General features: G+C 46.8%; 1 protein-coding gene across 1 annotated transcript in view; it reads left to right on the top strand.

Moving 5' to 3' along the window:
- Positions 1-12,740, top strand: part of LOC131490785 (spermatogenesis-associated protein 31E1-like) — a 33,428-nt gene extending 20,688 nt beyond the window's left edge. The window contains exons 4-7 of the mRNA XM_058693238.1: positions 7,141-7,672; positions 7,838-7,991; positions 8,479-8,539; positions 8,766-12,740. Coding sequence (XP_058549221.1) covers positions 7,141-7,672; positions 7,838-7,991; positions 8,479-8,539; positions 8,766-12,351 — 4,333 coding nt within the window. The 3' untranslated portion in view covers positions 12,352-12,740. The remainder of the gene's footprint in view (positions 1-7,140; positions 7,673-7,837; positions 7,992-8,478; positions 8,540-8,765) is intronic.
- Positions 12,741-26,954: the final 14,214 nt, after the last annotated feature.

The raw sequence follows: 26,954 nt of genomic DNA, 5'->3' as shown, positions 1-26,954 counted from the left end.
TATTCAGATTTCACCAGTTTTTCCACTAATGTCCTTTTTCTCTCCCAGAATCCAAATAAGGATAACGCATAGAATTTCGTTATGTATCAGCTTAGTCATCCTTAATCAGTGATACTCTCACAGCCTTTCCTTGTTTTTCATGACTTTTTCCGTTTGAAGTTCTCTCCCTTAGATTTTTCTGATACTTTCCATTGATTAGACTGAGGCTATGGTTTCGACCAAGTGTGGCACGAAGGTGAGAACCCCCAAGGGGTACATGACGTCAACATGACTAACCACCGGGGGTGTTAGCTTGATCGTGGGTCTTGGTGGTGCCCGCCAGACTTCTCCTCTATAAAGCTACATTTTCTTTTCTCAAAAGTATCTATCAATTAGAAGCCAATCACTAAATCCAGTGCACACTCAAGAGGAAGGGAGTTAAGCTCTACTTCTTTGAGTCAGGAATATTTGCATCTGTATTATTAATAATTTTTCTGTTATTTATTTATTTATTTTTTTTCAACGTTTTTTATTTATTTTTTTTGGGACAGAGAGAGACAGAGCATGAACGGGGAGGGGCAGAGAGAGAGGGAGACACAGAAGCGGAAACAGGCTCCAGGCTCCAAGCCATCAGCCCAGAGCCCGATGCGGGGCTCGAACTCACGGACCGCGAGATCGTGACCTGGCTGAAGTCGGACGCTTAACCGACTGCGCCACCCAGGCGCCCTCTGTTATTTATTTTTATGGTCAATAATTTATATTTATATGGATGCATGGACATTTATTTTATTCTTTGAGATATGACCCAGGATTTGTGTTTTATTTTAACAAATAAAAATTTGTTAAGAATTTTCTAGTTTAACCTTTGTTTGAGCTTATAGCTTATTCAGTCTGCGTCTGTCCTAAGTGATGCTGAGCTCTTATTTCTTCCCGTGGATGCCCGTCACTTTTTAGATTTCATGTTGCTTGTTTTTCTGTAATCTCAGTTCTCTGATGAGCTTGCAAAAAGTAATTAATTTCCAGCAATGCTCTTGCCAGCTCTCTATGTCTCTGAAGTCATTTGCTAGACTGATATCTGTCAAAAACACCTTTCCATTTATCCATAAAAATGTCCAGAAAAATCTCTGATAAATCATGATCCAAGAGCTCATATGAGAATAATGGGTGTATAATTACAATATAATTTCTGACTCATTGGTTCTGTGTGCTTTGAAATGTTTTGATCCAGGCTGGTGCCATTAAAGAAGATAAAAATAGAGAGATTACTTCTTAGCATCACTTCAGTTCTCTCCCTCTGCCTCCATCCCATTTCTGCCTCACTCACAAAACCTATTACACACACGGACCATGGCTCTTGGCTTGTTTTACATCCGCACTATCAATCATGCTCTTTGGCCTTACAGCAATATGCTCACTCCCTACTTTGTCCTCAGTGGAGAATATAGTAAATTACCAAAAGCAGAAAGCTCACATTACTCCCATAAAGTGTAGTTAACAAGCAGGGGGAATGTTCATGCAACACCCTCATCAATCAGCCCCATGCCAAGGCATAACAGTAAATATCAATGGCAAAAAAATAAAGGCTTTTAAACTGGGCACACTCCCAGGATCTTAGGAATAAAGGCAACATGCATTTAGGACTCAAGAGAGGTGGAAAGGTTGAAACAGGTCAGGAAGAGTAAAACTAACACTATCTCATAGATATGAACAACAACCTTAGGAAAAATCCATTACACAATACACCTCATAGATGCTGATGAACTAGCATGGAAATGTACTGTCTTGTACGATAGAAAAATACTATAAAAATGTTGGGGCGCCTGGGTGGCTCAGTTGGCTAAGCATCCAACTCTTGATTCCGGCTTAGGTCATGATCTCAGAGGTCGTGGGTTTGAGTCCCTTGTCAGACTCTACACTGACAGCATGGAGTCTGCTTGGAATTCTCAGTCTCTCTCTCTCTCTCTCTCTCTCTCTCTCTCTCTCTCTTTCAAAAATAAACTTTTCATTTTATTTTATCTTATTATATTTTATTTATTTTTTAAATTTACATCCAACTTAGCATATAGTGCAACAATGATTTCAGGAGTAGATTCCTTCATGCCCCTTAACCATTTAGCCCACCCCCCTCCCACAAACCCCTCCAGTAATGCTCTGTTTGTTCTCCACATTTAAGAGTCTCTTACGTTTTGTCCCCCTCCCTGTTTTTATATTATTTTTGCTTCCCTTCCCTTATGTTCAGCTGTTTTGTATCTTAAAGTCCTCAGATGAGTGAAGTCAACAAACTTTTTTTTTTTTAAAGACACTATAAAAATGTATTCTGGGAAGGGATCCAATATGGCAGCAAAGAAAGACCCTAAACTGATCTCCTCCTACAGACACACCAAATCTACAGCTATGTATGGGTAATTTCTCTGTGAAAAAGATGTGAAATCTAGATGAACTGCTTCCCCACAACAAAGGATAAAAGAATCTCGAGACATGTAGGAGAGGCAGAGACATAGGTCTTCACACCAAAAAAAACCTCAACCCCCAGTGTCCCAACACACGATAGGGAGGGATCTCACCAGTCTAGTGCTTCTTCTGGAAGAGTGAGGGGTTGGTGCCTGACATCAGGCACCCCAACCCTTGTGATCTGCAGCAGAGAGATGAACTCCCAAAGATGCCTGGCTTAGAAAACCATGGAGGCTGCCATCCCAGGAACCCAAGTGCTACAAGAAACAGAGATTCTCCTTTTAAATGGCTCCTGTTCGGTCTCACTCACCGGGGGAGCCTGTAAAAAAGCACCAATTTTAAAAGCGCCTAGACTGTACATCAAAGTCTCTGAGACCCTTGCTCACCTGAGGGTATCTGCCGGAGGGGCAGCGGAGAGTCAGAGGCCTCTCTGGAGGCTCTGGCAAACACCTTTTGCGGGCTTTCCACCTACTCTGCTGGCACAGGTGGGCACACCTGTGCATGACTAGGGCTAGTTCACTCCCTGACTAAGGCAGGTTAGCAGGATGAGTCGTGGCATTTTCCTGCCCCCAGCCTGGGACCTGGAACAGGGCAATCTTTTGCAGCATTGCTGAAAGCCATGAGTGCATACATTCAAGGCATTTTCCTGTTCTCTTTCTGAAGCCAGAGAGCGTGCTTTGCCCCCTACACATACCAGCTGCCTTGCTAAAGCCAGTAGGCATGTGCAAACCACACAAGAGATGCCCCTTGTTTGCATGGCCCTGGTGGCCAAGGGAGTCAGCACTGCTAGGCTCCAGGGGACTATAACAATTGGAAAGACACTCCTTGGCAGGTCAACTGCCCCAGGGCACTGCACAGACGACAGAAACACACCCCCGGTCTTCCTGTGAAAAAGACCGATTTACTTACCCTTCAACCTGAGGGACAAGCTTCAGGTTTCTCAGACTCCCAGGGAATAGAAGCGGGTAGACACCATCCCTGGGCACCCCATGGCCTCACTATAGCTCTGCCAAACATCCCAGAAAGGACCTTATACATTTATCTAGGGCCCTGATGTTTTAAACTGTCACCCAGGGACACCTCCAGGTTCCCCAATCTGGAGTCCAGCTGGGTTTATGATTGTGGCCCTACAGGACTATAAATATATTCACACTTTAAAAGCTTCTGCCTGAGGGTCTGGCTTCCAATCAGCCTGAAACTAAGGGTTAAATTAGATTCCTCTCCTTGGAACATTGCCAGATCTTGGCACCCCCTCAACAGTGGCAGCATATCAAAATAAATCTGCCTGTTTAGACAATGACAAAAGGTAGGAAACAACCAAGAACTAGGACAAGGGTGAGCGAGAAAATTCATCTTTACACGTGGCAACTCCTTCAAGACTGAAAAGTTGTTGTTTTGCCAAATATAGGGAAACACAGAAAGTCCAGTAAAACGAGGAAATGGAGAAATATGTTCCAAATAACAGAATAAGATAAAACTTCAGAAAAACCTTAATGATATGGAGATAAGTAATCTACATGTAATGACTCCAATTTACTGGTCATAAAGATGCTCATCAAACCTAGGAGAAGAATGCATGAACACAGTGGGTACTTCAACAGAAATAGGAAGTGTGAGAAGGTACCAAGTAGAAGTCACAGAGTTGAAGAATACAATAATTAAACTGAAAAGTACACTACAGAGGTTCAACAGTAGACTGGATGAAACAGAAAATAGGGTCTGAGAGCTGGAAGACAAAGCATTAAAATTCACCCAGCTAGCGTGGCAAAATGAGAAACGAATTTAAAATATTAAAGATAACTGGGCACCTGGGTGGCTCAGTTGGTTAAGCATCTGACTTTGGCTCGGGCCATGATCTTGCAGTTCATGAGTTTGAGCCCTGCATGGGGCTCTGTGCTGACATCTCAGAGTCTGGAGCCTGCTTTGGATTCTGTGTCTCCCTCTCTCTCTGCCTCTCCCCTGCTCATGTTCTGTTTCTCTCTCTCTCTCTCTCTCTCTCTCTCTCTCTCTCTCTCTCTCAAAAATAAACAAACATTAAAAATATATACATTAAAGATAACTTAAGAAACCTGTGGGACAACATCAAGCAAAATAATGTTCAAATTAAAGGGGTCCCAAAAGGAGGAGAGAGAGAGAAAGGTGCCAAAAACTCATTTGAAGAAATCACGGCTGAAAACTTTCCTGACCTGGAGAAGAACACACACATCCAGGTCCAGGAACCACAGGGAGTTTCAAATATAAAAAAAGAGCCCAACGGCAAGACACATTATAAGTAGAATGTCAAAAGTTAGAAAGAATATAAAAAGCAGCAAAAAAAAAAAAAAAATTGTGCACCAGGGAAACCCCATTACACTATCAGCAGATTATTCAGCACAAATTCTGTAGGCCAGAAGAGAGAGTAGCATGACATATTCAAAGTGCAGAAAGAAAAAAAATCTTCCAACCAAGAATACTCTACCCAACAAGGTTATTATTCAGAATTAATAGGGAGATTTAGAGTTTTCCAAATAAGCAACAATAAAGGAGTTCATTACCGCTAAACTGGCCTAACAAGAGATGTTTAAGGGACTTTTATTTAAACTGAAAAGTAATGGCATAGTTAATAACAAGAAAATATGTTAAATTCTTAACAGAAAGATAATATATAGTATATACACAGCAAAGATAGTGAATAAATTACTTATAAAGCTAGTATGAATGTTAAAAGATGAAAATAGTAAGATTAACAAGGACTACAATACTTATTTAAGAGATCCATAAAATAAAAAGAGGTAAATGTGACATCAAAAGCATTAAACGTGTGGGGAAAGAAGTAAAAATGCAGATCCTTAAAATATGTTCACATTTAAGTTAGTGGCAACATAAAACAGATGATTATATGCGTAAGGTGTTATAGGTGACACTCATAGTAACCACAGGAAAGTAACTGTAGTAAATATATAAAAGAAAATGAGAAGGGAATCTAAGTGTAGCACTAAAGAAAGACATCATATCACAAGGGAAGAGAGAAAAAGAAAAAGAGAGAAAGAACAGAGAGGAAGTACAGAAAGAGCCAGGAAAAACCAAAATGGCAATAGTATATACCTATCAACAATTACTTTGATGTAAACGCACTAAATTCTCCAATCAAAAGCCATAGACTGGCAGAATAAATTTAAAAAAAAACAAACAACAAACAGGACTCAGCTCCACGCTGCCTATAGAAGAGTCACTTCAAAAGAGGTTAGAGTGGGAAAGAGCCAAAGCATAAGAGACTCTTAAAAACTGAGAACAAACTGAGGGTTGATGGAGGGCGGGAGGGAGGGGAGGGTGGGTGATGGGCATTGAGGAGGGCACCTGTTGGGATGAGCACTGGGTGTTGTATGGAAACCAATTTGACAATAAATTTTACATATTGGGGGAAAAAGAGAGTCACTTCAGAAACAAGGACACGCAGAGACTAAATGTGAAATGGAAAGAATAGAAAAAGATGTTCCACACAAATGGAAGTGAAAAGAAAACCAGTGTGTCTGTTCTGTTATCAGACAAAATAGACTTTGAAAGAAAGACTATATTTTAAAAGAAAACAAGGAAAGGCATTACGTAATGATAAAAGGCACAAGCCAACCAGAAGACATAACACAAATATGAGGGCACCTGGGTGGATCAGTCAGTTAAACATCAGACTCGGTTTCAGCTCAGGTCCTGATCTCACAGGTTGTGAGATCGAGCCCCACATCGGGCTCTGTGCTGACAGCGTGGAGCCTGCTTGGGATTCTTTCTCTCCCTCTCTTTGCCCCTCCCTGCTTTCTCTCTCAAAGTAGATAAATAAAATTGAGAAAAAACATTGTTTAAAAACACAAATACGTATCGACATACCTCAGGAGCACCAAAATGTATAAAACACATATTTACAGACCTAAAGAGGGAAAGGGACAGTGATACAATAATTACACTATACAATACAGGACTGATACAATACAGGACTTTAATACGTCATTTACATCAATGGATAGGTCATCCACACAGAAAATCAGTAAGAAAACATCGACCTTAAATGACCCATATGTATTGGGATGAACAGATAAAGATGTCATGCACACACACACATGCACACTTGCATACACACACACACTAGAATACTACTCAGCCATAAAAAATAATGAAATCTTGCCATTTGCGACAACATGGATAGACCTAGGGCGTATTCTGCTCAATGAAATAAGCCAGACAAGTACCACATGATTTCACTTATATGTGGAATCAAAAACCAAGACAAACAAACAAACAAAACAAAACAAAACTCAGACTCATGGATGCAAAGAAGAGATTGGTGCCTATCAAGGGGAGGAGTGTGGAAGCTGGGGGGAGAGGAGGAGCTACAGGGTTGGGGGGGGGAGGGGCTGTGGTCCAGCCTGCTCTTCTTCTGTCCCCTCCCCCTCCCTCAGGGGCCCTTTGTGACCAGGCCACGGCTCTGTGACGTGAGCCTGGGGCTCTTGTCCCCAAGTACAAGCTCAGCGCTCACTTGCGCGAGGACAGTAGTGGGATCAGGAACTAACGCTTCGAGTAAGGAGATGGAGAATATTCTCTTCGCTCTGAGAAGCATTAGCGCTGGTTGGCTGAGCTCCAGCCTCCCCTCCTGGACAACCCAGACCATCTTCTGCTTCCTGTGTGGACTGTCGTTCTTCCTCCTGTTCATCTTTGGCTTCCAGACTGATCCAACATCCTCAGCACCACGAAGGAAACGCAGAAGCAGCAGAAAGGCAAGGAACCTTGGCCCGGACCCAGCAGAGAGGAGGATTCCGTCTTCTTTTCTATTATCGTTTCCACTTTTCCGAGTCACTGGGGAGACTCCCGAGCTGGGAAAGAGCAGAAAGGGTGTTCTCGGGGAAGAAGAGAGCACCATCGTCCCAGGCCAGGCCAGGCCAGGCCAGGCCAGGCCAGGCAGGGGTTAGAGGGGCAGGAGGGCTTCTCCCGGGAGGTCTCGGGCCAGGAGGCCGGGTGTGGCAGAGGGCTCCTGGGCCGCGGCCCCAACACAGTGACCGGAGGACTGGAGGCCCAGAGCTCCACCCCCGGGGGAGGACAGGCTGCTGGGCACCGGGCCGGCAGCCACCTTCCCGGGGCAGGTGTCTCAGGAGAGCTGGCCTCGGTTGGGGTCGATCGAGGGCGGCGCCGAGCCCGGGAGGCCTCGAGCAGGGGCGGCAGCGGGGCTCGGGGCTCGGGAAGCGAGGTGCTTCCTCAAGGCGCTGAGACGCACCCGCAGGTCTGGGAACGTTTCTCGAGCAGAGGAACAGGGACGGAGAGATTTCTCGCATCGAAAATCCGCGCGTCCATTCTTCAAAGTAGAAAAACGGAGAGCAGTTTTGTCCACTTTGCAAATGAGGAACAGGAAAGAAAGCCACACCCCCGCCCCATGAGTTGAATGTAGGAAGTCGCGCTGTTCACGAACACAGAGCACCTGCAGCCAGAGAGGCGAGACAGACTGGGGGTCCCGTCCCCCCAACCCCGTGTTCTCTCGTCTCTGCAGCAGGTGGCGCCACGGCGAAGGAGCACCAGAGGCAAGAAAAGCGAGCTCCTGAAAGGTAAGGGGCCGCCGCTGAGCCCTGCGCCCCTGGCGAGTGTCCCTCCTGCTCCGAGCGCCCAGCCCCGCCGTCTCCGGGACACCCGCGTCCGTCCCTCAGGAAACAGAGCCCCGGGAGGCTCCCGGGACGGAGGGCGGAACCCCGAGGCCTCCCAGATTCTGGGCCAGAACCAGCCCGAGGGGCAGGGGCCTGGGACCTCCAGCTCCAGCTGTGGCCAAGTTGTGGAACTTTGCTCAGCTTCCTCGGGGAGGCGGCCCGGCCCTTTCTCCCCCCACAAGGTCACGAGTGGGGAAGCTCTCCGTAAAGGACACAGCGACCCCCACCGTGGGTCTTGTTGTCACCGTGAGACCACGTGGCCTCGGACACCGATGTTCGGGGCTCCCGAGTCTAATCCCCCAAAGGTGTCCCCTAAAGGGACATCGCGCCCGCCTCCCGTAAGACCCCCGGACCCCGCCTTCGGCTCTGTGACCGGGTCTCCCGTCTCCAGCTTACAGAAACTGCCTGCAGGAGCTGGAAGGCGTTCGGGACCTGGTTTCCCTTCTGCAGAGGTAAAGAATCTTGCCCTTTCTCTCCCAGGTGGGCCTCTCAGAGCCTCTGGTGGGACCCCAGGGCTGCAGGGGGCGGGGGGAGCCCTGGGGACGGAGATCGGATAGGGCCCCGGGGGGAGGGACGGCGGGAGCACTGGGAAGCGGGTGCGGGGGCCCGGAGGGCGGGGATGGTCACGCCCGGCCCTGTCTGCTCCGGGCTGCAGCGCGTGCCTCGTGTCTCCCGCAGCCACTTGGGGCGGCTCTCTGACCAGGGAGGCCTTCATCAGCTCTGGGGGCAAGAAGCCCCTGGGGCCGCGGGCAAAGCAGCACCTGCCGGAGCCCATCAGCCCCGCGGGGAGCCCGTGAGAGATGCCGCGCCCCCCACGGCCCCGCAGGCGTCCCCCACTCTCAACCAACACCCTCCACGCCTGGCCTCCATCCTACCAGTAGGACCTCAAGAAGACCAATCTAACTTAAAGAGAACCCCAGCCGACACAGTCACAGAGAACTCACCTCCAGGCAATTCCCATTTGGCACCTCTCGTTCCAGCCGTCTCAGGCTTTGGCCATGCAAGCTACCCCATCTTGTCCTTGTCCTGGTGGTGGGAAAGCACCAAGTCCTGGTTCTTCCCCATCTGGGCACAGCGTGAGTGCCACCAACAACACCTGACCTGCCACCCAAAAGAGGCTTTGTCCTGGGGTGGCCCCTCCAGAAGGCAGATAGAGACTCGTAACCCCTCATTTGTCAACCCGGATGTCCAGAAGCTGCTGGAGATACTCATCACCAAAAGGGCGGAACAGAAGATTTGGAAGGAGAAAGAAAGGGATGGGTCACTTGTGAAACAGTTGGACTCAGACAACCCCTTGAACTTTGGGGGGACGTTGTGGAAGTTGCTGGGTGCTGAGCAGGACACCACAACCCCACGATCCTTCTGGCACCGGAAAAACAAACTCGAGAAGCTGCCCAGTCCTCGGCGGCCGTCATTCCCCAAGGTCTTGGAGGGCAACTCACAGCAGAAATGCAGCCAGCTCTTCTGGGGTCTCCCCTCTCTGCACAGTGAGTCCCTCAAGGCCCCTGCCTTGGCCTCTAGTTCTCAGCTACACGTTCCCTCTGTTTTGTTCAATGTTATCTCTAATTGCTTGCCAATTCTAATTCAGCAGCAAATATCTTCACAGTTTCCCCCTGCCCCACCCTTGCCCTGCCGTGGGATCCAGCCCCAACCCTCCACGCCAACCGTGTCCCAGCCCCAGGCCCACCTTGCACCCTCTGTCCCAATCAGACCTCCTTCTCCTCCACCCCAGATGAGGACCTATGGGGTATCTGGCCCTCCATCCCAGAAGAAGACACCACCTTTTATTCCAACTGAAATTCAACCTCGGGAACAGCCTTTGTTGCAAAAGCAACCAGAAGGGGAAAGGACGTTACCCTTAGTGCTGAAAATACCTCCCAAAGTCTTAAGCAGTATCCCTCCTAAGCTTCTCCAGGACAGCCAGGCCTCTGAGGCCCACGAGTCAGTTTCCATCTTTCACAGGGATTTTGTCATCTGTGATATCCAGAAGCAAAACCTTCAAAGGAGGCTTAGCAAGGATAAACACCAGGGCAGTCTGGCCCACAGGGTCCAAGTGTCTCTGGACCGGATGTGGCCTCAGGGTGAATTCCCGGGGGTGAGTCAGGCACAGGACAAGCAGGGGCTCTCAAGGTCCTTTGCATCTAAATCCAAAAGCAGCCAGGCCACACAGAGGACCGGGTCCAGACACCCTAGAAGTTCCCGTAGGAAGGGCCAAGCAAGGTTTCAACTAGAGGACAACTTTGGTATGGGTCTACAGCGATGTCTGAGAAGGATCCCAACAGATCTCTCCAGGTTCTCGGCCAACTTCCCAGTGAAGGTTCCAGGAACTAGCTCTGAGAAGGATTTAGAAAGATACTTGATGAGGACCTTGAAGAGGGACTCAGGAAAATACTTGGCTAGGAGCCCAGATAAGAAACGTGTAGAAAAAACCTTGAAAGTTCATTTGCGCAAGAAATTGGGACAGATCAGCGAGGGTTTGATCCCCGTGAGTGTACGTCGATCCTGGCTTGTGGCCAACCATATTTTGCCCAAGTGCCACACTCACACGGAAATCAGAAATTTAGCACCCTTGAAGGGTCGGAAACCCTGCGTAAACACATCCCATGAGCTGTCTTTCCTTAATTCACTCACTCAACAGATGCTGGAAGCACACATCATAAGGTTTCGGGTGAAGCATAAGTGGGGCCCACCCCTCCGAGCCTTTGAGTCCATAAATCTCAAGCCATATGAAGCTCAACCCTTGCCCTTTCCCCGGTCCCCATCTCCCTGCTTGGCCACCTGTGTATCTGGGGCCCACTCAAAAGCCAAGTTCTACAAGTTCCTGGGAAAACCTCCTCAGCCCTATCCGGGAGAAAAGGGGATAGCAGAAGAGTCTGTTCCCACCTCAGGGAGTTCCCTGCCTGCCCCCTCACCCCCATCTGAGGAAATCCAGAAATCCCTGGAAGGGACCTCACCAGGTGACAGCCATGAGCCCTCAGAGGCCGCTTTACCTGGACAGGAGGGCAGCTCACCTTCTCCGACCTTCACACTCAGCCTCATAAACAGAACCCCTCAGAGTGAGACAGTTATGGGGGCCAAGAAAGGCAATCTGGAGCCAAGTCTAAGTTCAGAAATAGCCAGGAATGAGCTAAGGGCGAAAGGGGGGGCTCAGGCTTCACAAGACAAGGTAGCAATATTGGAGATGAAGTCCTGGTCCCAATCTTCAGGAGCTGAAGAGGCCAGGGAGACGATGGAGGCTGAGAAGGCCCCTGCTTGGAGAGTCATCTTAGGACCCAGGGTGCTGGCCAACAGTCAAACCAGTTATGTGGATCGGAGCAGATTGGGGTCTCCAGGGACTAGTAAAAGCCCCTCACCACCTACAGAGTTGGTTGCCCAAGAGCCAAAGGAACCAATCCTTAAAACAAAGGTGGCTATTAAGTTTGGGCTCCAAGAGAAGGCAGAGTCAGAGGGTCAGCCTCAAGGCTGTGCCACTGGTGTACTTCTTCAAGGTTGTCCCCGTAACATTGCCCTTCAAGACTTTGCCACCGGCATTCTTGTCCAAGACTTGGACACTGGTGTGCTCCTGCAAGACTCTCACACTGATGTTTTCCTTGCTGAAGACATCTTGAAGTCACCCTCCGGTTCCCAGGATCAATATTCCAGCAGGGAAACACCAGCTTCCCTGGTGCCAGAAACTGACCTGATATCCAGCCGACCAAGCAGCCAGGGGCAGCAGGAGCCCAGTATACCAAAAGCTGATGAGCCACGTAAGAGCCAGAGCAAGATGACTGCCTCCACTGGTGACAGAAAAGACCAGAAGAGTCCCAAACTAGAAGGGAATGAAAAAGCGTTTGTAGAACTGAGGGCTTCCCAAGCCAGTAGGCTGAGCCACCCTCCCCAGGTTAGAGGAACAGGAGACAGCCTTGGGAGCAAATGCCTCCAGCCCGTGCCAGAAAAGGGACAGATTTTTCCAGAAAGCCACTTTAGAAAAAAGATGAGGTACTTTCTGCATTGTCTTCATCTCAATAAAAAAGGCAAAGGACTGGAAGATCCCCTTCAAAAAGGCAATCCTGCATCAGCCACTGTCCAGGGCCTGGGACCAGTAAGAAGCAGATCGGTTGTGGGCGGCAAAGCTGTTGAAACTCAGACGATTGTGACAACTGTGGGACAGATCCTGGTGGAGAAACTGGGACTCCACCAAGGACTTCATGCCTCAGAGGTAAATCAGCACAAAGAATTCCAGGGCCCAGTGGGTTCCCCTACCCAGACCAGAGGAGGGAGATGAGATAGACAGCCTCCAATCACCAGGCCACCCCCAAGTCCCACAGCTGTCCTAACAAGAGCCAACGAACCAGAGACAGGGATGGCAGGCCAACCTTCCCACCCAGGGAGCCAGGGTCCCCAAGCGGGCCCTGCCACCATAAGCCAATGGTGGCAGGAGCCTCAGATCACATCCACCGTCACCCAGTATGCAGTCTTCAAAAATGTGGCTCATCCCATCAAGCAGCGGGTGCTTCTCACGCCTTTCCTGGTAGGAAAGCTTTTCTTCCAGAAAAAATTGAGTATATGCAGAGAAACCTGTTTTTTCTCAGGTTAGCACATCCTCTATGTGCTAATGGCTTCTTCCCACCACAATTTTTATTTTCCCAAAATATATGTTTTTTTTTAAATTTTTCTCATGAGAGGAGCTGGCCTCTGTCTGTGCCCCGCGGGGCGGGGGGGGGGGGGGGGGGGGGGCGGCGGGGGGAGGAAGGGGAGGATCCCGGCATGTTCTCCCCCAGTGCCTGCTTTGGCTCCCAGAAGGAATGGAGCCCTGGGAGGAGGGTGGCCACGTGGTATACTCCAGACCCCCTTCCTCACACACCTTCGGTTTGCATAACAAAGGAAAGAGGAACACAACCCAGAAGACCCCACCCCGGATCTGGCTCCGCCCATCCCGTCCTGCTCTCTCTCTACCTTGACCTTGGGCGGCTGTAGGGGAGGGTCTGCAGGGGCAGAAACCCCTCGGCTCCGGGGCGCCTGGAAGACAGCGTCAGGCGTCAGAGCCGGGGGCCGAGTTTGGAGGCCAGGTTGGCCCTGACGGCAGCGGTGGGAGGAATCTTGCCCCCCGCCCCCGACCCGTCGCCTGCCCCGGGACCCCGGATGGGGCTGGGGTGCAGATCGGCCGGGAGCCGCCCTTGGCTCAGCGTCACTCCCCTGCTTTCTCACACTCTGAACCAGCGCGGGATGAGGATGTGCTCCCGGCCCGGGGAGCGAGCGGGTGGGGGGCGCAGAGGCCGCGAGGGACCGGCGCGCCCTGCCTCGGGGTGCGGTGACCCAGGAGCCCGCGGTGCCCACTGTCACCTGCAGGCCCCGAGGAGAGGAGCCTTTCCTGCGGTTCACCCCCAAGGTCCCCGCCCTGCCCCCCGCTGCGGCCGCGGAGCCCGGGGGGGGGGGGGGGGGGGGGGAGGGGAGGGGAGGGGAGGGGAGGCCGCCGGGGCCCCTCCGCAGACGGCCAGGCTGGCACAGGAGGCCCGGCCGGGCAGGTGCCCTTCTGAGCAGTCTGGGGGCCCCGGGCGGATTGGGACTTAAGGAATGGCCCAAGGCCCCGGGACAGGTGGGGGTCAGGGTGGGGGTACTCACTGGCGTGGTGCGGAGTCCCACCCCAGGAGGGACCCTGAAGACCGCCGCAGGGGTGGCCCTACCCCCACGCGGGTCAGGACCCCGCAGGTGGGCCTGGAACCCGGTGCAGGGGCAGCGGGCACAGGCCTGCTCGAGCACAGCTTCTCTCCGGGGAAGCAGTGGGGGGCCAGCAGTAACAGTGCGGCCAGGACCTGGGGGGAGGGGACCCAGCAGTGACAGTGCAGCCAGGACCTGGAGGGGTTGTGGGGGAGAGGAGACCAGGACAGAGAGCGCCCGGGTCCTCTGGAGTTCAGGACAGGGTGACCTGGAGCAGGGTCCCTGAGTCTGGCTGCCCCCGGGTCCTCTCGGCGGCATCGAGAGTTGGACGCGGACCCCACAGGCCCCTCCAGAGAAGGGCCACGGGCAGGATGCGAGGGAGCAGCAGGAGACAGGAAGGAGCAAGTCCCCTGTGCCCTCCTCCTGCAGGTGGTGCAGTTAGGCGGGAAAGGGACGCCCGGCACTGTGAGACCCCCACAGAGATCTCTGACAGAGACCCCACACACAGATCTCCACAGAGACCTCCCACAGAGACCTACACCAAGAGCTCACACAGAGACCTCTGACGGAGACCCACGCAGATCTCTCAGAGAGCTCTGACCGAGGCCAGTATCCAGGGACTACCCACAAAGACCTCCCGCCCAGATCTTACACAGAGACCTCTCAAAGAGACCTCCTACAGAAACACCTCAGAGATCACAGATCTTACCACAGAGACCACACAGTCCACACAAAGGCCCCCCCCAGTGCCCCACAGACAGACCTTGAACAGAGGCTTCACCCCCATCCTTACAAGGCCGAGGGGCCACTCAGTGACAGGCCCTCTGAGTGGATCCGAAGCCACTTAGCAAGTTGGGTGTAGGGAAGAGTATCAGCAGCCTCCCCAGAGAAAATGCTGGCGTATTTTCTTATCCTAAGAAAAAGCCTTGGATTCCCCACGTAGACCCACCAACTCCTTTCCTTCACCGATTTTCATTAGCCTGAGCTCTGACCCACAGTTTAAAGAATCACAAACTGAAGACCAGCAAATGTCTGCCAGCGCCTAACGAGGGAAGGTATCTTATTTGTCCGTTTTTAGTCACTGTTTAGTCAAACAGCATCAGGGGTCACATTTTTTGTTTTGTTAGGGACAAGTCCCCGGACTGCAAATGACTTCTTCACCCTGGAAACCCCCTAGGGAGGCCTAAGGCAACTGGGATACAGGACGGTGTAAGAGAGCAAAGAGACGTCTGACTCCTGCCGTACAGATAGCGAGTGCACTGTTTGTGTTAGGTTTGTGAGGTTGGCTTTATTTTAAAACTAAACAATCCACAATCTCAAACACATAAAGCTGTTTGACAAATGAGACAGAGTTTTGGCAATATTTCTATCCTGTCCTCTGGCTTGTTTATATTTATTGTTAATGATACGAGCTATGTCTACTTTTTTCTTTGTGTTCTTTTTATGGGGCGCCTGGGTGGCTCAGCCAGTTAAGCGTCTGACTTCAGGTCAGGCCATGATCTCAGGGTTTGTGGGTTCGAGCCCCGCGTCGGGCTCTGTGCTGACAGCTCGGAGCCCGGAGCCTGCTTGGAATTCTGTGTCTCCCTCCCTCTCTGCCCCTCCCCTGCTCACGCTCTGTCTTTCTCTTTCAAAAATAAACATTTAAAATAAAATAAGGCAGGGGCGCCTGGGTGGCGCAGTCGGTTAAGCGTCCGACTTCAGCCAGGTCACGATCTCGCGGCCCGTGAGTTTGAGCCCCGCGTCAGGCTCTGGGCTGATGGCTCGGAGCCTGGAGCCTGTTTCCGATTCTGTGTCTCCCTCTCTCTCTGCCCCTCCCCTGTTCATGCTCTGTCTCTCTCTGTCCCAAAAATAAAAAAAAAAAAAAAAAAAAAAACGTTGAAAAAAAAATAAAATAAAATAAGGCATACTAATATCCTTAGATGATGTCATGTGTATCTCCAGAATATGAAAAAAGAAAAAAAGTCCTAATGCTCAGCTAAGATACCTTAAACTTCTGGACTATTTTAGAAGGACTCATTTTATATATTCTAAGGAATGCACATTTTCCAAGACTCGGGAGGTCAGGCTCTGTTTTACATTATCGGGTTCCAACAAAGACACGTTGCTTAAAATAATTTTGAAATCTTAGAAAATATTTCACTTAACTGGTGCTTTAAATATACATTATGTCAATTAAATTACTGATGAATTGGCGTTTTAAAATCTGTTCAAAAAAGTATTCGTTTAATCAGCATTTCTATTATAATAGTAAAGGTCTCACCATCTACCTAATATTTTATAAATCGAAAGACTCCATATTTCTAACTGGTCATAAGAATCCTGTTGCCCTTGACATGGTAAGATCTAGATAAACAAATGTCAAGTATATGGTTGTGTCTCAGGTCCCCCATCGGGGTGACAATGTCACAATCCTTTCTCAGAAGAGAGGGATGAGCTGGTGTGAGCTCGGTGGCTGTCTGTATTTTTTAATTAAGAAAAAAAATCCTCAGGCAATAAAATATTTTATAAAATCACAGCTATGGGATGCCCTCTAATGTCCAATCAACAGTATTTAATAACTAGAATGTCCCACCATTTCCCTATAGATGCCCACACCCACAATATTCCACAATCATAAAAATGAGACTTTCTCTTTGGAAGTTGAAGCTATTTCTAACCCACATTTTTAATTAGAATAAAACGAAATTGTGGTAAGAGGCATAAAATAACATAACTTCCCACAAAACAGATGAGGATTTAGGAAATGTTACCATCTTTCATAGGAAAACACAATTGCCTCACCCCATCCCGATAACAAGAAATGTGGGTGACATGGCTTTTTGCTCTGAGCATTTTTATGCATGTGCTTTAGTTGGCCTGTGGGTTGGATGCATTGCTTTTTTTTTTTTTAAGATTCGTGGGACAGACTATTTTTGCAGAAGTGACAAATAGTATATGTGTCCTGTACATTACCTCCTATGGCCATTCCTCGCCCCCTAGGAGCAGAATGGAGCATAAGGAAGCACAAGCAGAACTACGGATATAAATATTTTCTGGAATATGATTCCATTACTCCAACCTTTCTCAGTGGAAGAAAAGATGGAGGTCTGAGGTAGGAAGCTGAGATACCCTTCCCTCACAAATAAGTACATACTTACAGGCTATTAAAACTGGAAGGGTCACCACTAGGCTGTTTGCCCAGTCACATAATTAACAAACAGGGACCCCAAGGCACGGAGAGACTCCCCAAACCACATGCACATTCGGTTTCCACATGTGACTCTGGGACAGCATCGGTGTGGAAGGATCCCTTTCCTAAGTCAGCCAGATGATATCCCTACACGAAATCATTTCCACCCCCACCAGGTTAGGGTACGTATCAGTCTTTCAGAAAGAAAAAGAAGATTCACTTTGCCATTTAGATCACAAAATATCTCAGAGAGAAGAAACCTCTCTTGCCATCGGTCAGTTGTTTTGGGTTTTTTGTTTTTTTTTTTTAAGTTTATTTATTTTTTTGAGAGAGAGAACATACATGAGCGAGGGAGGGGCGGAGAGAGAGGGAGAGAGACAATCCCGAATGGGCCCCACTTGCTATCAAGGGTCGGATGCTTAACCGCTGAGCCACCGAGGCACCTCTTGACGGTAGATTTTTTTCCTCACACCTCCTACCGAGACATTTGGTGGTTTCCATGGTGTGTGTCCTCTCTCACCGCAATGAGTAATAAACCCAACTTGACCTCGATAAAACTTGCTCACACAGGTGTTCCTGGACACGGATGTTGGAATGATCTCATCTTAACCAACTGACTCGACCTCCCTAGAACACCCCCATTCTTCAGTCCTCTCTCCAAACACACTCACTCCAGAACTTTCCTCTGCTTCCTCAGCTAAGTCAATCGGCACATGTAGTGTTCTCCAGACCCCCTGGCACTGCCTTCTGTGACAGCCACCTGCGTATCTTCGCAGGTTTCTGACAAGTGCACCGAAACTCCTTGCAGGCCGAGTGAGGAGTGATGAGTCTGACCGCGTTCCCAGTACTTAATCTAGTGCCTAATTAATTAAAGTTTGCTAATTAATAAGAACGTGAATTAAAGCTTTCTCATCTACCTTATGTACAAATCACAACAGTGTAATCACATCTTTAAAACGGTTTCCAACTCAAGTAGGCAAAATGTTTCGAGAAGAATCTGTAAGATAAAATAGCATCAACGATTGAAATATAATGATGCAAAGAAAATTCAAAATTAGTGAAGCTAAGTCTTTCATTTTTTAATATCTATCTGTTTATTTTGAAAGAGAGTGCATGAGCGAGGGAAGGGCAGAGAGAGAGGGAGAGAGAAAGTTCCAAGAAGGCTTTGTCCTGTCAGTGCAGAGCCCGTCACGGGGCTCGATCCCACGAACAGTGAGATCATGACCTGAGCCAAACTCCAGAGTTGGATGGTCACTCACTGAGCCTCCCAGGTGCCCCTAAGTCCTTTGTTTTAAATGTCAAATATGGATATCCTTGTAGCTTTTGAAATTAATCACAAATTTAAGTGTTTGCAGAATATAATTTAAAAAAGCAATTTTACCTCGAGGTATTGTTTCTATTATGACAAAAAAAATTCATTTAAAAAGCTATTACCAAAGAACATATTTAAAATCATTTAAATATGCAACTTGCAACAGCTACATATATTGTAAACCTACTATTCTAAAAATAAGAAAGAATTATCTCTTGTTTACTTTAACATTTAATGTGATGAAAAGTCTGGAGAACCATTGGTTTCTTAACAAACACATGTAAAAGGTGGTAGTGAAAAATAACCCCACATGCATTCTTTTTCTTTGTTGAAATTAGTTTTGAATTATTGAAAATGTTTCAAGACATTATTTGAAAGATGTATAAGAGAAAAAGTGGGAAAAATATGTCTTCTTATTCCCTAACAATTTCACTTTAAATTACAAATATACAGAGAGTACAGACTTTCAGTTATTAGATGAAAAGTTCTAGAGATTTAATGTGCCATAGGGTGATTATAGTTAATAAGAATGTATTACAGGGGTGCCTGAGTGGCTTTAAGCGTCCGACTTTGGCTCAGGTCATGATCTCACAGTTCATGGGTTCAAGCCCCACATTGGGCTCTGTGCTGACAGCTCAGAGCCTGGAGCCTGCTTCAGATTCTGTGTCTCCCTCTCTTTCTGCCCCTCCCCCACTCATGTGCAGGCTCTCTCTCTCTCTTTCTCTCTCTCTCTCTCAAAAATAAATAAACATTAAAAAAAAATAAGAATGTATTGTATATTGAAATTTGCTAGGAGAGTAGATCTCAAGTGTTCTCACCGCAAAGAAAAGCTAATGATGTCAGGTGATGGATATATTAATTAGCTTAAACTGTGGTATGATTTTCTGGTTTCATTTCACAAAATGATTGCAAAATCATTTACGTTACATGGGTAAATGAAAACATCGCATTGTACAACCTAATATATACAATTTTTATTTGTCTATCATACCTCAATAAAGCTGTAAGAAAAAAATACATATATATATATATATATATATATACACATACGCACACACACATATACCTATATATATATATACACCTATATATATACGTGTGTGTTTCAGCACCCTTAAATTTGTATTACCTATTCCAGTTTTTGCTGCCAAACACTGTTTTCATTATTCTATATAAAATGGCGCACTAGCGGGGCGCCTGGGTGGCTCGGTCGGTTAAGCGTCCGACTTCAGCTCAGGTCACGATCTCACGGTCCGTGAGTTCGAGCCCCGCGTCGGGCTCTGGGCTGACAGCTCAGAGCCTGGAGGCTGTTTCAGATTCTGTGTCTCCCTCTCTCTCTGCCCCTCCCCTGTTCATGCTCTCTCTCTCTGTCTCAAAAATAAATAAATGTTAAAAAAAAATTTTTTTTTAAAAATTAAAAAAAATAAAATAAAATGGCGCACTAGGGTTGATCAGCAGATTCAGAACCCAAATAACTATTCTCTCTTTCTCTAGAAGTTTCTGCTAGGTCAACCTGTCTGTCCTTGGGTTTGGAGAATTCCCTCCCAGCTCCCACACCAACACTAACACTGTCCCCAGCTCACTCCTGGCCCTCTGGTTCTACCTCCAATGCTCAAAAAGTATTGGGGCGCCTGGGTGGCGCAGTCGGTTAAGCGTCCGACTTCAGCCAGGTCACAGTCTCGCGGTCCGTGAGTTCGAGCCCCGCGTCAGGCTCTGGGCTGATGGCTCGGAGCCTGGAGCCTGTTTCCGATTCTGTGTCTCCCTCTCTCTCTGCCCCTCCCCCGTTCATGCTCTGTCTCTCTCTGTCCCAAAAATAAATAAAAAACGTTGAAAAAAAAATTAAAAAAAAAAAAAGTATCATGAGTATTAAGAGGTTTTTTCCTCGGGGAGATACTGGATGGCTCTACTATCGACCAAATATGGGTTTATAATGAATGATCAATCTGTGTGATTCATCTATAAACCTAGAAGGACAAAACAAGTACTTTTCCCTTTTTCTCAGAATAACTAAAGGTACACACAAAGCTATTATTGAAAGTAAAACTTCAGGGGCACCTGGGGGCTCAGTCGGTTAAGCCTCCAACTCTTGGTCTCAGCTCAGGTCATGATCTCACGGTTTGTGAATTTGAGCCCCATGTCAGGCTCCACACTGACAGTGCAGTGCCTGCTTGGGATTCTCTCTCTCCCTCTCTCTCTGCCCCTCCCCCACTCATGCTTCTTCTCTCTCTCTCTCTGTCTCAAAATAAATACACTTAAAAAAAAATAAAATTTCATTAAAAGGTACTCATAAAAAAAGAAATGAGAGCTCTTTGCCTGTCCTTGCATCCAAAAGGCTTTCTCCTAAGATAAGTTTGAATAGTTTTATAATATTACATTTTATATCTAAGCTTGTGATCCATTTTGAGTTAATTAGTGTGAATGGTGTGAAGTCTGGGTTGAGATTTTTTTTGGCCTCTGGATGTCCATTTTCTCCAGTATCATTTGTTTAAAAGACGAGCTTTCTTCTTTCACAAAAAAATTATCAGAGACTATATTTAGTGAGTGGGGAAAAAAATGTAAAACTGAAGTGAAGATTTTTATTGTCTTTGTGTAAAAAAATGCTTTGAAATATCCCCATGTATAGGGGCGCCTGCGTGGCTCAGTTAAGCATCCGACTTTGGCTCAGGTCATGATGTCACAGTTCGTGGGTTCGAGCCCCGAGACAGGCTCTGTGCTGACAGCTCAGCTCGCTTGTTCTCTCTCTCCTCTCAGAAATAAGCATTAAAGGGGTGCCTGGGTGGCTCAGTTCGGTTAAGCGTCCAACTTCAGCTCGGGGTTATGACCTCGTGGTTCGTGGGTTTGAGCCCCACGTCGGGCTCTGTGCTGACGGCACAGAGCCTGGAGCCTGCTTTGGATTCTGTGTCTCCCTCTCTCTCTATCCCTCCTCACTCACAGTCTCTCTCTCTCTCTCTCAAAAATAAACATTAAAAAAAATTTTTTAATAAACATTAAAAAAAATTTTAAGATATTCCCACTTATAAACAATTTATGAAGAGAGTTACATGAAGCAATAAACGAATGTGGAATTGAATCATGTTCAAAATTAACCCAGCAAGTTTGAGAGAAAAGACTTCACTAATCGCATCCGTTGCTATGAGACCGTCACAACTTCCCTGGTTTATTGGTCAGTCTGAGAGACAACCTGATCTCACACGGCCCCAGCTTACCTGGCTGAACGCCACCTGCATAGCCTCAAATGACCTAGTTCTGAAACTCATCTAGATCTCCAGCAAAGGAAATATAAAGGCCTATGTATTCATTTTCTGGTACATAACAAATCCCCACAAACTTGCTGGCCTCAAACAATACCCACTTATTAATACAGTTTCCAATATGGCTGGATTTTCTGTTCTGAGTATCACAAGGCTGAAAGGAAGGTGTTATTAGCCAGCAGATTCCTTGCCTGGAGGCCCTAAGGAGAAATCCGTGTCTAGGCTCGTTCAGGTTATCCGAGTTGCGTTCCTTACAGTTGTAGGACTGAGGTCCCTTCTTCGCTGTCTGTCATTCTGGGTCCTCACTCAGCATCCGAAGGTCACCCACACTCCTTCTCACGTGTCTTCCTCTATCTTCAAATCAACAATGATGTGTCAAATCCTCAGTGCTTTAAATCTATCTGACCCTTTCATCTATTACCAGCCAGACAAACCCTGTGTGTAAAGAGCTCACCTGATTTGGTCAGGCCCACCCGGATTATTTCTATGTTTTAGGGTCAACTGACTCAGAGTTCTAGTTACATCTGCAAAAGACTCTTCACAGTAGTAGCTAGATTAGTGTTTCATTGGATAATCGGAGGACAGGAATCTTAGACGACTGTGTTTAGAGTCACTTCACCCACAACCTACATCCATCAGTCTGGGATGTAGGTACACATGCGGGCACTTCTGGGAATTCCCAGGAAGGTCTCGTACTTGGTGATAAAATATTTTAGTCAGTTATGCATATTAAGATGTCAATCTTTTATATTTTCCTGGGGTCTGCAGCGACCCCCAGGTCATCCACAGTCAACAAGTTCCATAAACTTCCGTGGCGGGGGGGGGGGGATGGGGGGGTACTACTGCCCTCACCTGGCATGCCTGAAAATTACATCAGTGGCAAAGCAGGAGACTCTCTGAGGGGTCCCTCAAGGACAGGTGGGGTAGAGGACACGGTCTTCTTTCCCTCTTTTGTACACAAGCTTCAGTTAACCATCTGACTCTTGGTTTTGGCTCAGGTCATGATCTCACAGTTCATCAGTTTGTGAGTTCAAGCGGCCCGTGTCGGGCTCCATGCTGACCATGCAGAACCTGCTTGGGATTCTCTCTCGTTCTCTTTCTGCCCCTCCCCTGCTTTCACTCTCATCTCAAAATAAATCAACTTTAAACAAATTTAAAGAAGTGTCAAAATTTCAGGGCTTTTGAAATTTTTTATTTTACTTGTAACACTCTGTCCCTTCCTCCATGGGGCTCAGGCATCAGTTAATGGAATTGGTCCAGGTAGTGGATCTAGTTAGCAGAAACTACAGAGGACTAGATTGGGACCAGACCTCCCCTAGGATGTCACAGCTTGGTCTCACTTTAACCCACGATCAGTAACTTCACGAGTGTCCTCATTGTTGCCCAACAATCCTAATATATTTCTTCTGTTTACTCTTCCTCGCTCCTAAATTATTTTATATTTCATACTTTCTCTTTCTGAAAACCTCCAAAATGTCTTTCCCGGTGCCCACTCTTAGCTGAGGACTTGCTTCCCATGGGATTGAAAAAATAGAAGCAATCAAAAGACGCTTTCCCTATATCCCCCACATCTGCATTTTGCCTTCCTTCCAGACACAGTGGGCTCGCTATCTTGCCCCTTTCAGAGACCAAACCCTCCACTTGGCACCAGAATCTAACTACCCCCCACCCAGATTCAAGGACACAAGACAGTGGATTGCCCCAGACATTGACTAACTTCCTCTCATGAATCAACAATGAGAATTTTATTTAATCATTATAATCAGCATGCAATCCCACCATAATTTTTGCGTATTAGGAAATAAATACATAATACCTCTTTTTTGACCTCATACATACCTTTAACTACTCATTCACATTTCCAACGTATGGCTGTATTTGAATTTTTAAGTTGACATACAACATTGTATTAGTTTCAGGTGTACAACCTAACGATTCGCTATTTGTAAATATTGCAAAATGCTCATCACCACAGTAAGTCTGGTTAACATCCATCCCCATACATAGCTATAGATTTTTTTTCCTGTGATGAGAATTTTTAAGGTCTACTATTTGGCAAGTTTCAAGTATGCAACACAGTATCATTAACTACAGTCACTATGCTGTACGTTACATTCTCATGACATCCTATTTTTCTGTTTCAGTTTTTATTGATCATTAAATTCTCTTCTTATTTCTATTTTTTTCATTATGAGTGTCCTCCTTAATTCCCATCATTTATTTCTCCCATCCCCCACCCACCTCCCCTCTGGTGACCATCAGTTTGTTCTCTATAGTTAAGAGTCTGTTTCTTGGTTTGCGTCTCTCTCTCTCTCTCTCTCTCTCTCTCTCTTTTTTCCTTTGTTCATTTGTTTTGTTTCATAAATTCCACAAATAAGTGAGGTCACATGGTAGTCATCTTTCTCTGACAGACTGATTTCACTTAGCATTATACCCTCTAGCTCCATCCATGTCATTGCAAATGACAAAATGACTTATCTGTTTCATAACTGGAAGTTTGTGCCTTTTGAATCCCTGCACCCGTCCGGACCACTTCCCCGTCCCCACCTCTGGCAACCACCAATCTGTTCTCTATGTCTTTATGTGTGGGATTTTTTATTTTATTTTTGTGTTAGATTCTGCATATAAGTGAGATTCGACAATATGTGTCTTTCTCTGTCTGACTCCTTTCACTTAGCATAAGCCCCTCGAGGTCCACTCATGTTACTGGAAATGGCAGGATTTCTTCAAGTTTTTGTTTAATGGCTGAATAATATTGTATTGTATTATATATCACATTTTCTTTATCCATTCATTTGCCAGTGAATACTTAGGGTATTTCCATATCTTGACTATCATAAATAATGCTGCAAGGAACATGGAGGTGTATAGATCTTTTTGAGTTAGTGTTGTCATTTTCTTTGGCTAAATACCCAGAAGTGGAATTGTTGGATCATATGGTAATTCTCTTTTTAATTTTTTGAGGATCTTCCATACTGTTTTCCATACTGGCTTCACTAATTTCCATTCCTACCGATAGTGCACATGTGTTCCCTTTTCTCCACATCCTCACCAACAACTGTTGTTTCTTGTCTTTTTGACATTTGCCATTCTAACAGGTATGAGATGATGTCTCATCATGGTTTTGATTTGCATTTGCCCAATGGTTACTGATGTTGAGCATCTTTTTTTGTACCCCTTGGCCATCTCTATGTATCTGTTATATCTGGAGGTCTATTCCAAATCTCTTTCTGCATGTATCTGTTGGCCATTCTTCTCTTCCAATTCGATCTAGAACTCACTCATCCCCTACCAAAATTGCCCCCTTGGTTACCACTGATCACATTCTACATCCAGAGTTTTGTTGCTAATCTTTCCCTTAACGGACACGGGAGCCACAGTTGATGGCCACCAATACCTCCTCACGGGAAGGTGTCTTCATTTGACCTCCTGGCACCACATTCTCTTAGTTATCCTTCTACCTCAGGAGCCACTGCTTCTATGTCTCCTTCGTTTAATTTATCCCTATCTTCTCATTCTGCTTTTCTCTAACTCACTCCTTATGGGAGTTCATATAATCTCATGACTTTAAATACCATTGGCACACTGATGACTCACAAGATTACATTTCCAGCCTGGACCCATTCCCCTGAACTCCTTCTTGTGTGTCTAATTGCATATGAGTTGACTCAGCCCAAGTGTCTACAAGTCATTTGACCTTACCTCGTCTCTTGTCCTTGTTCTCTTGAATCTGTTCCCACCTCCAGTCTTTCTTTTCCCAACTAATGATCAATTCCATTCTCCTAGTAGCTCAGGCAAAAATGTCTCGGTATCATCCTTAGTTTCTAACTCACGTAACCCTGTATGTCCCATATCAACCAATCCCATTGGCCCTGCTTCAGAATTTTAATGGGTGTCTAGTGATGTCTCACTACTAGCCCTCCTCCTGCTCTTGCCCAAACCACTCTCTTCTTTTGCTGAGGTTTTTGCTGGTTTCCTAATTCAGATGCTTTCTGCTGCTTCAGACCTTGTGCTTCTACAGTTTATTCTAAAAAAAATTTTTTTAATTAAAAAAAAAAAAGAAACAAACAAAACAAACAGAGTGAGACTTCTAAAATGCAAGGTGGACAGTTCCACCCCTCTTCTCAAAACATCAGAAGAACTTCCCAATTCACACAGTAAATTCTAGAGTGTTTACCACAGTCCTAACCAGGCTCTGCCCCCTCCCTACACTCCCCCTTTCCCTCACCCCTACTCTTTTCTGCATTGTCTAGTTTGCTTCTGTGCTCTTCTCTAAACAGGTCATGGCCTGGCCTCGGTTCCATTTTATTTGCTGTTTGCTCTGTCCTCAGGCATTTCCCCCCCACATTTACACGGCCCAGCCCTCACTTCCTGCTGCTCAGCTAAAAAGACACCGTGATAGTTAAAACTTCTCTGATCACCTTATTTTTTTAAAGGCCCTGGTCCCCACCTCCCCACTTTGCAATCTTTATCCTCCTTCTGCTTTATTTTATTTAAAAAACATATGTGTATTTTAGAGCTGATTCAACATGGTGGTGTAGAAAGATCCTGAACTTCCTTCCTTCCACAAGCACAACGACTCTGTAGCTGCATATCGAATAATCTCCTCTGAAAAAAAGTCCTATAAACTAGATGAACAGGACCTCCACCACAAATGGTGAAAGCCACATTGAGATGAGCAGGAGAAGCAGAGAACATGCTGTCACCAAAACCCCACCCCCTGCAGAGCGCCCCACAGTCAGGAGGGATCTCACAGACGCGCAACTTTCCCCCGAGGGGCAAGGAGCTTGGCTTCTATATCAGACACCCCAACCAGAGGAACAAGCCCTCCTTGCTTTGAAAGCCAGCAGGGAGTTATGTCCAGGACAACCACAGAACTGTAGGGAATAGCCAATCCTTTCTTAAAGGGCTCACACACAGATTCACTCACGCTGGGACCCAGCACAAAAGCAGCATTTTGGAAAGGACCTAGACCATATGTGGAAGAGCCTCACCTACTAATCCTAACGTGACTTCCAGAGAGCCAGAACCATGTTGGGACTCATTCCAGGAACCAAAGTGATGGAGAGCACCATTTTTGTAATCCCATTCTGCCTGCTGGCAGGTACCATCTTGGCAATGTCACTCTAACCTTTTAGTGCCACTGGGCATACTTCACCTACCCATCTGCCACAGCCACACCACAGCCAGCTGGCAAGCACCCCTGTGTTGCAACCACGCCATAGTCAGACGGCTCTTTATAAGCCGCCTATAAGAGACTTACTTTAAAGTAAGGACACGTGTACTACTGAAAGTGAAGCCCTGTAAAAACATATTCTATGCAGATGAAAACCAAAACAAAGCTGTCGTAGCTATACTCATACCAGATAAAATAGATTTTATTTTATTTTAAAGTTTATTTATCTTGAGAAAGAGAGAGAGAGAGCAAGCAGGGGAGGGGCAGAGAGAGAGGGAGAGAGAGAATCCCAAGCAGTCTCTGCACCACAGTGCAGAGATCA

This window comes from Neofelis nebulosa, chromosome 12 (genome assembly GCF_028018385.1).
Source record: "Neofelis nebulosa isolate mNeoNeb1 chromosome 12, mNeoNeb1.pri, whole genome shotgun sequence".
NCBI lineage: Eukaryota > Metazoa > Chordata > Mammalia > Carnivora > Felidae > Neofelis > Neofelis nebulosa.
This window is presented reverse-complemented; position numbering and strand designations above follow the sequence as displayed.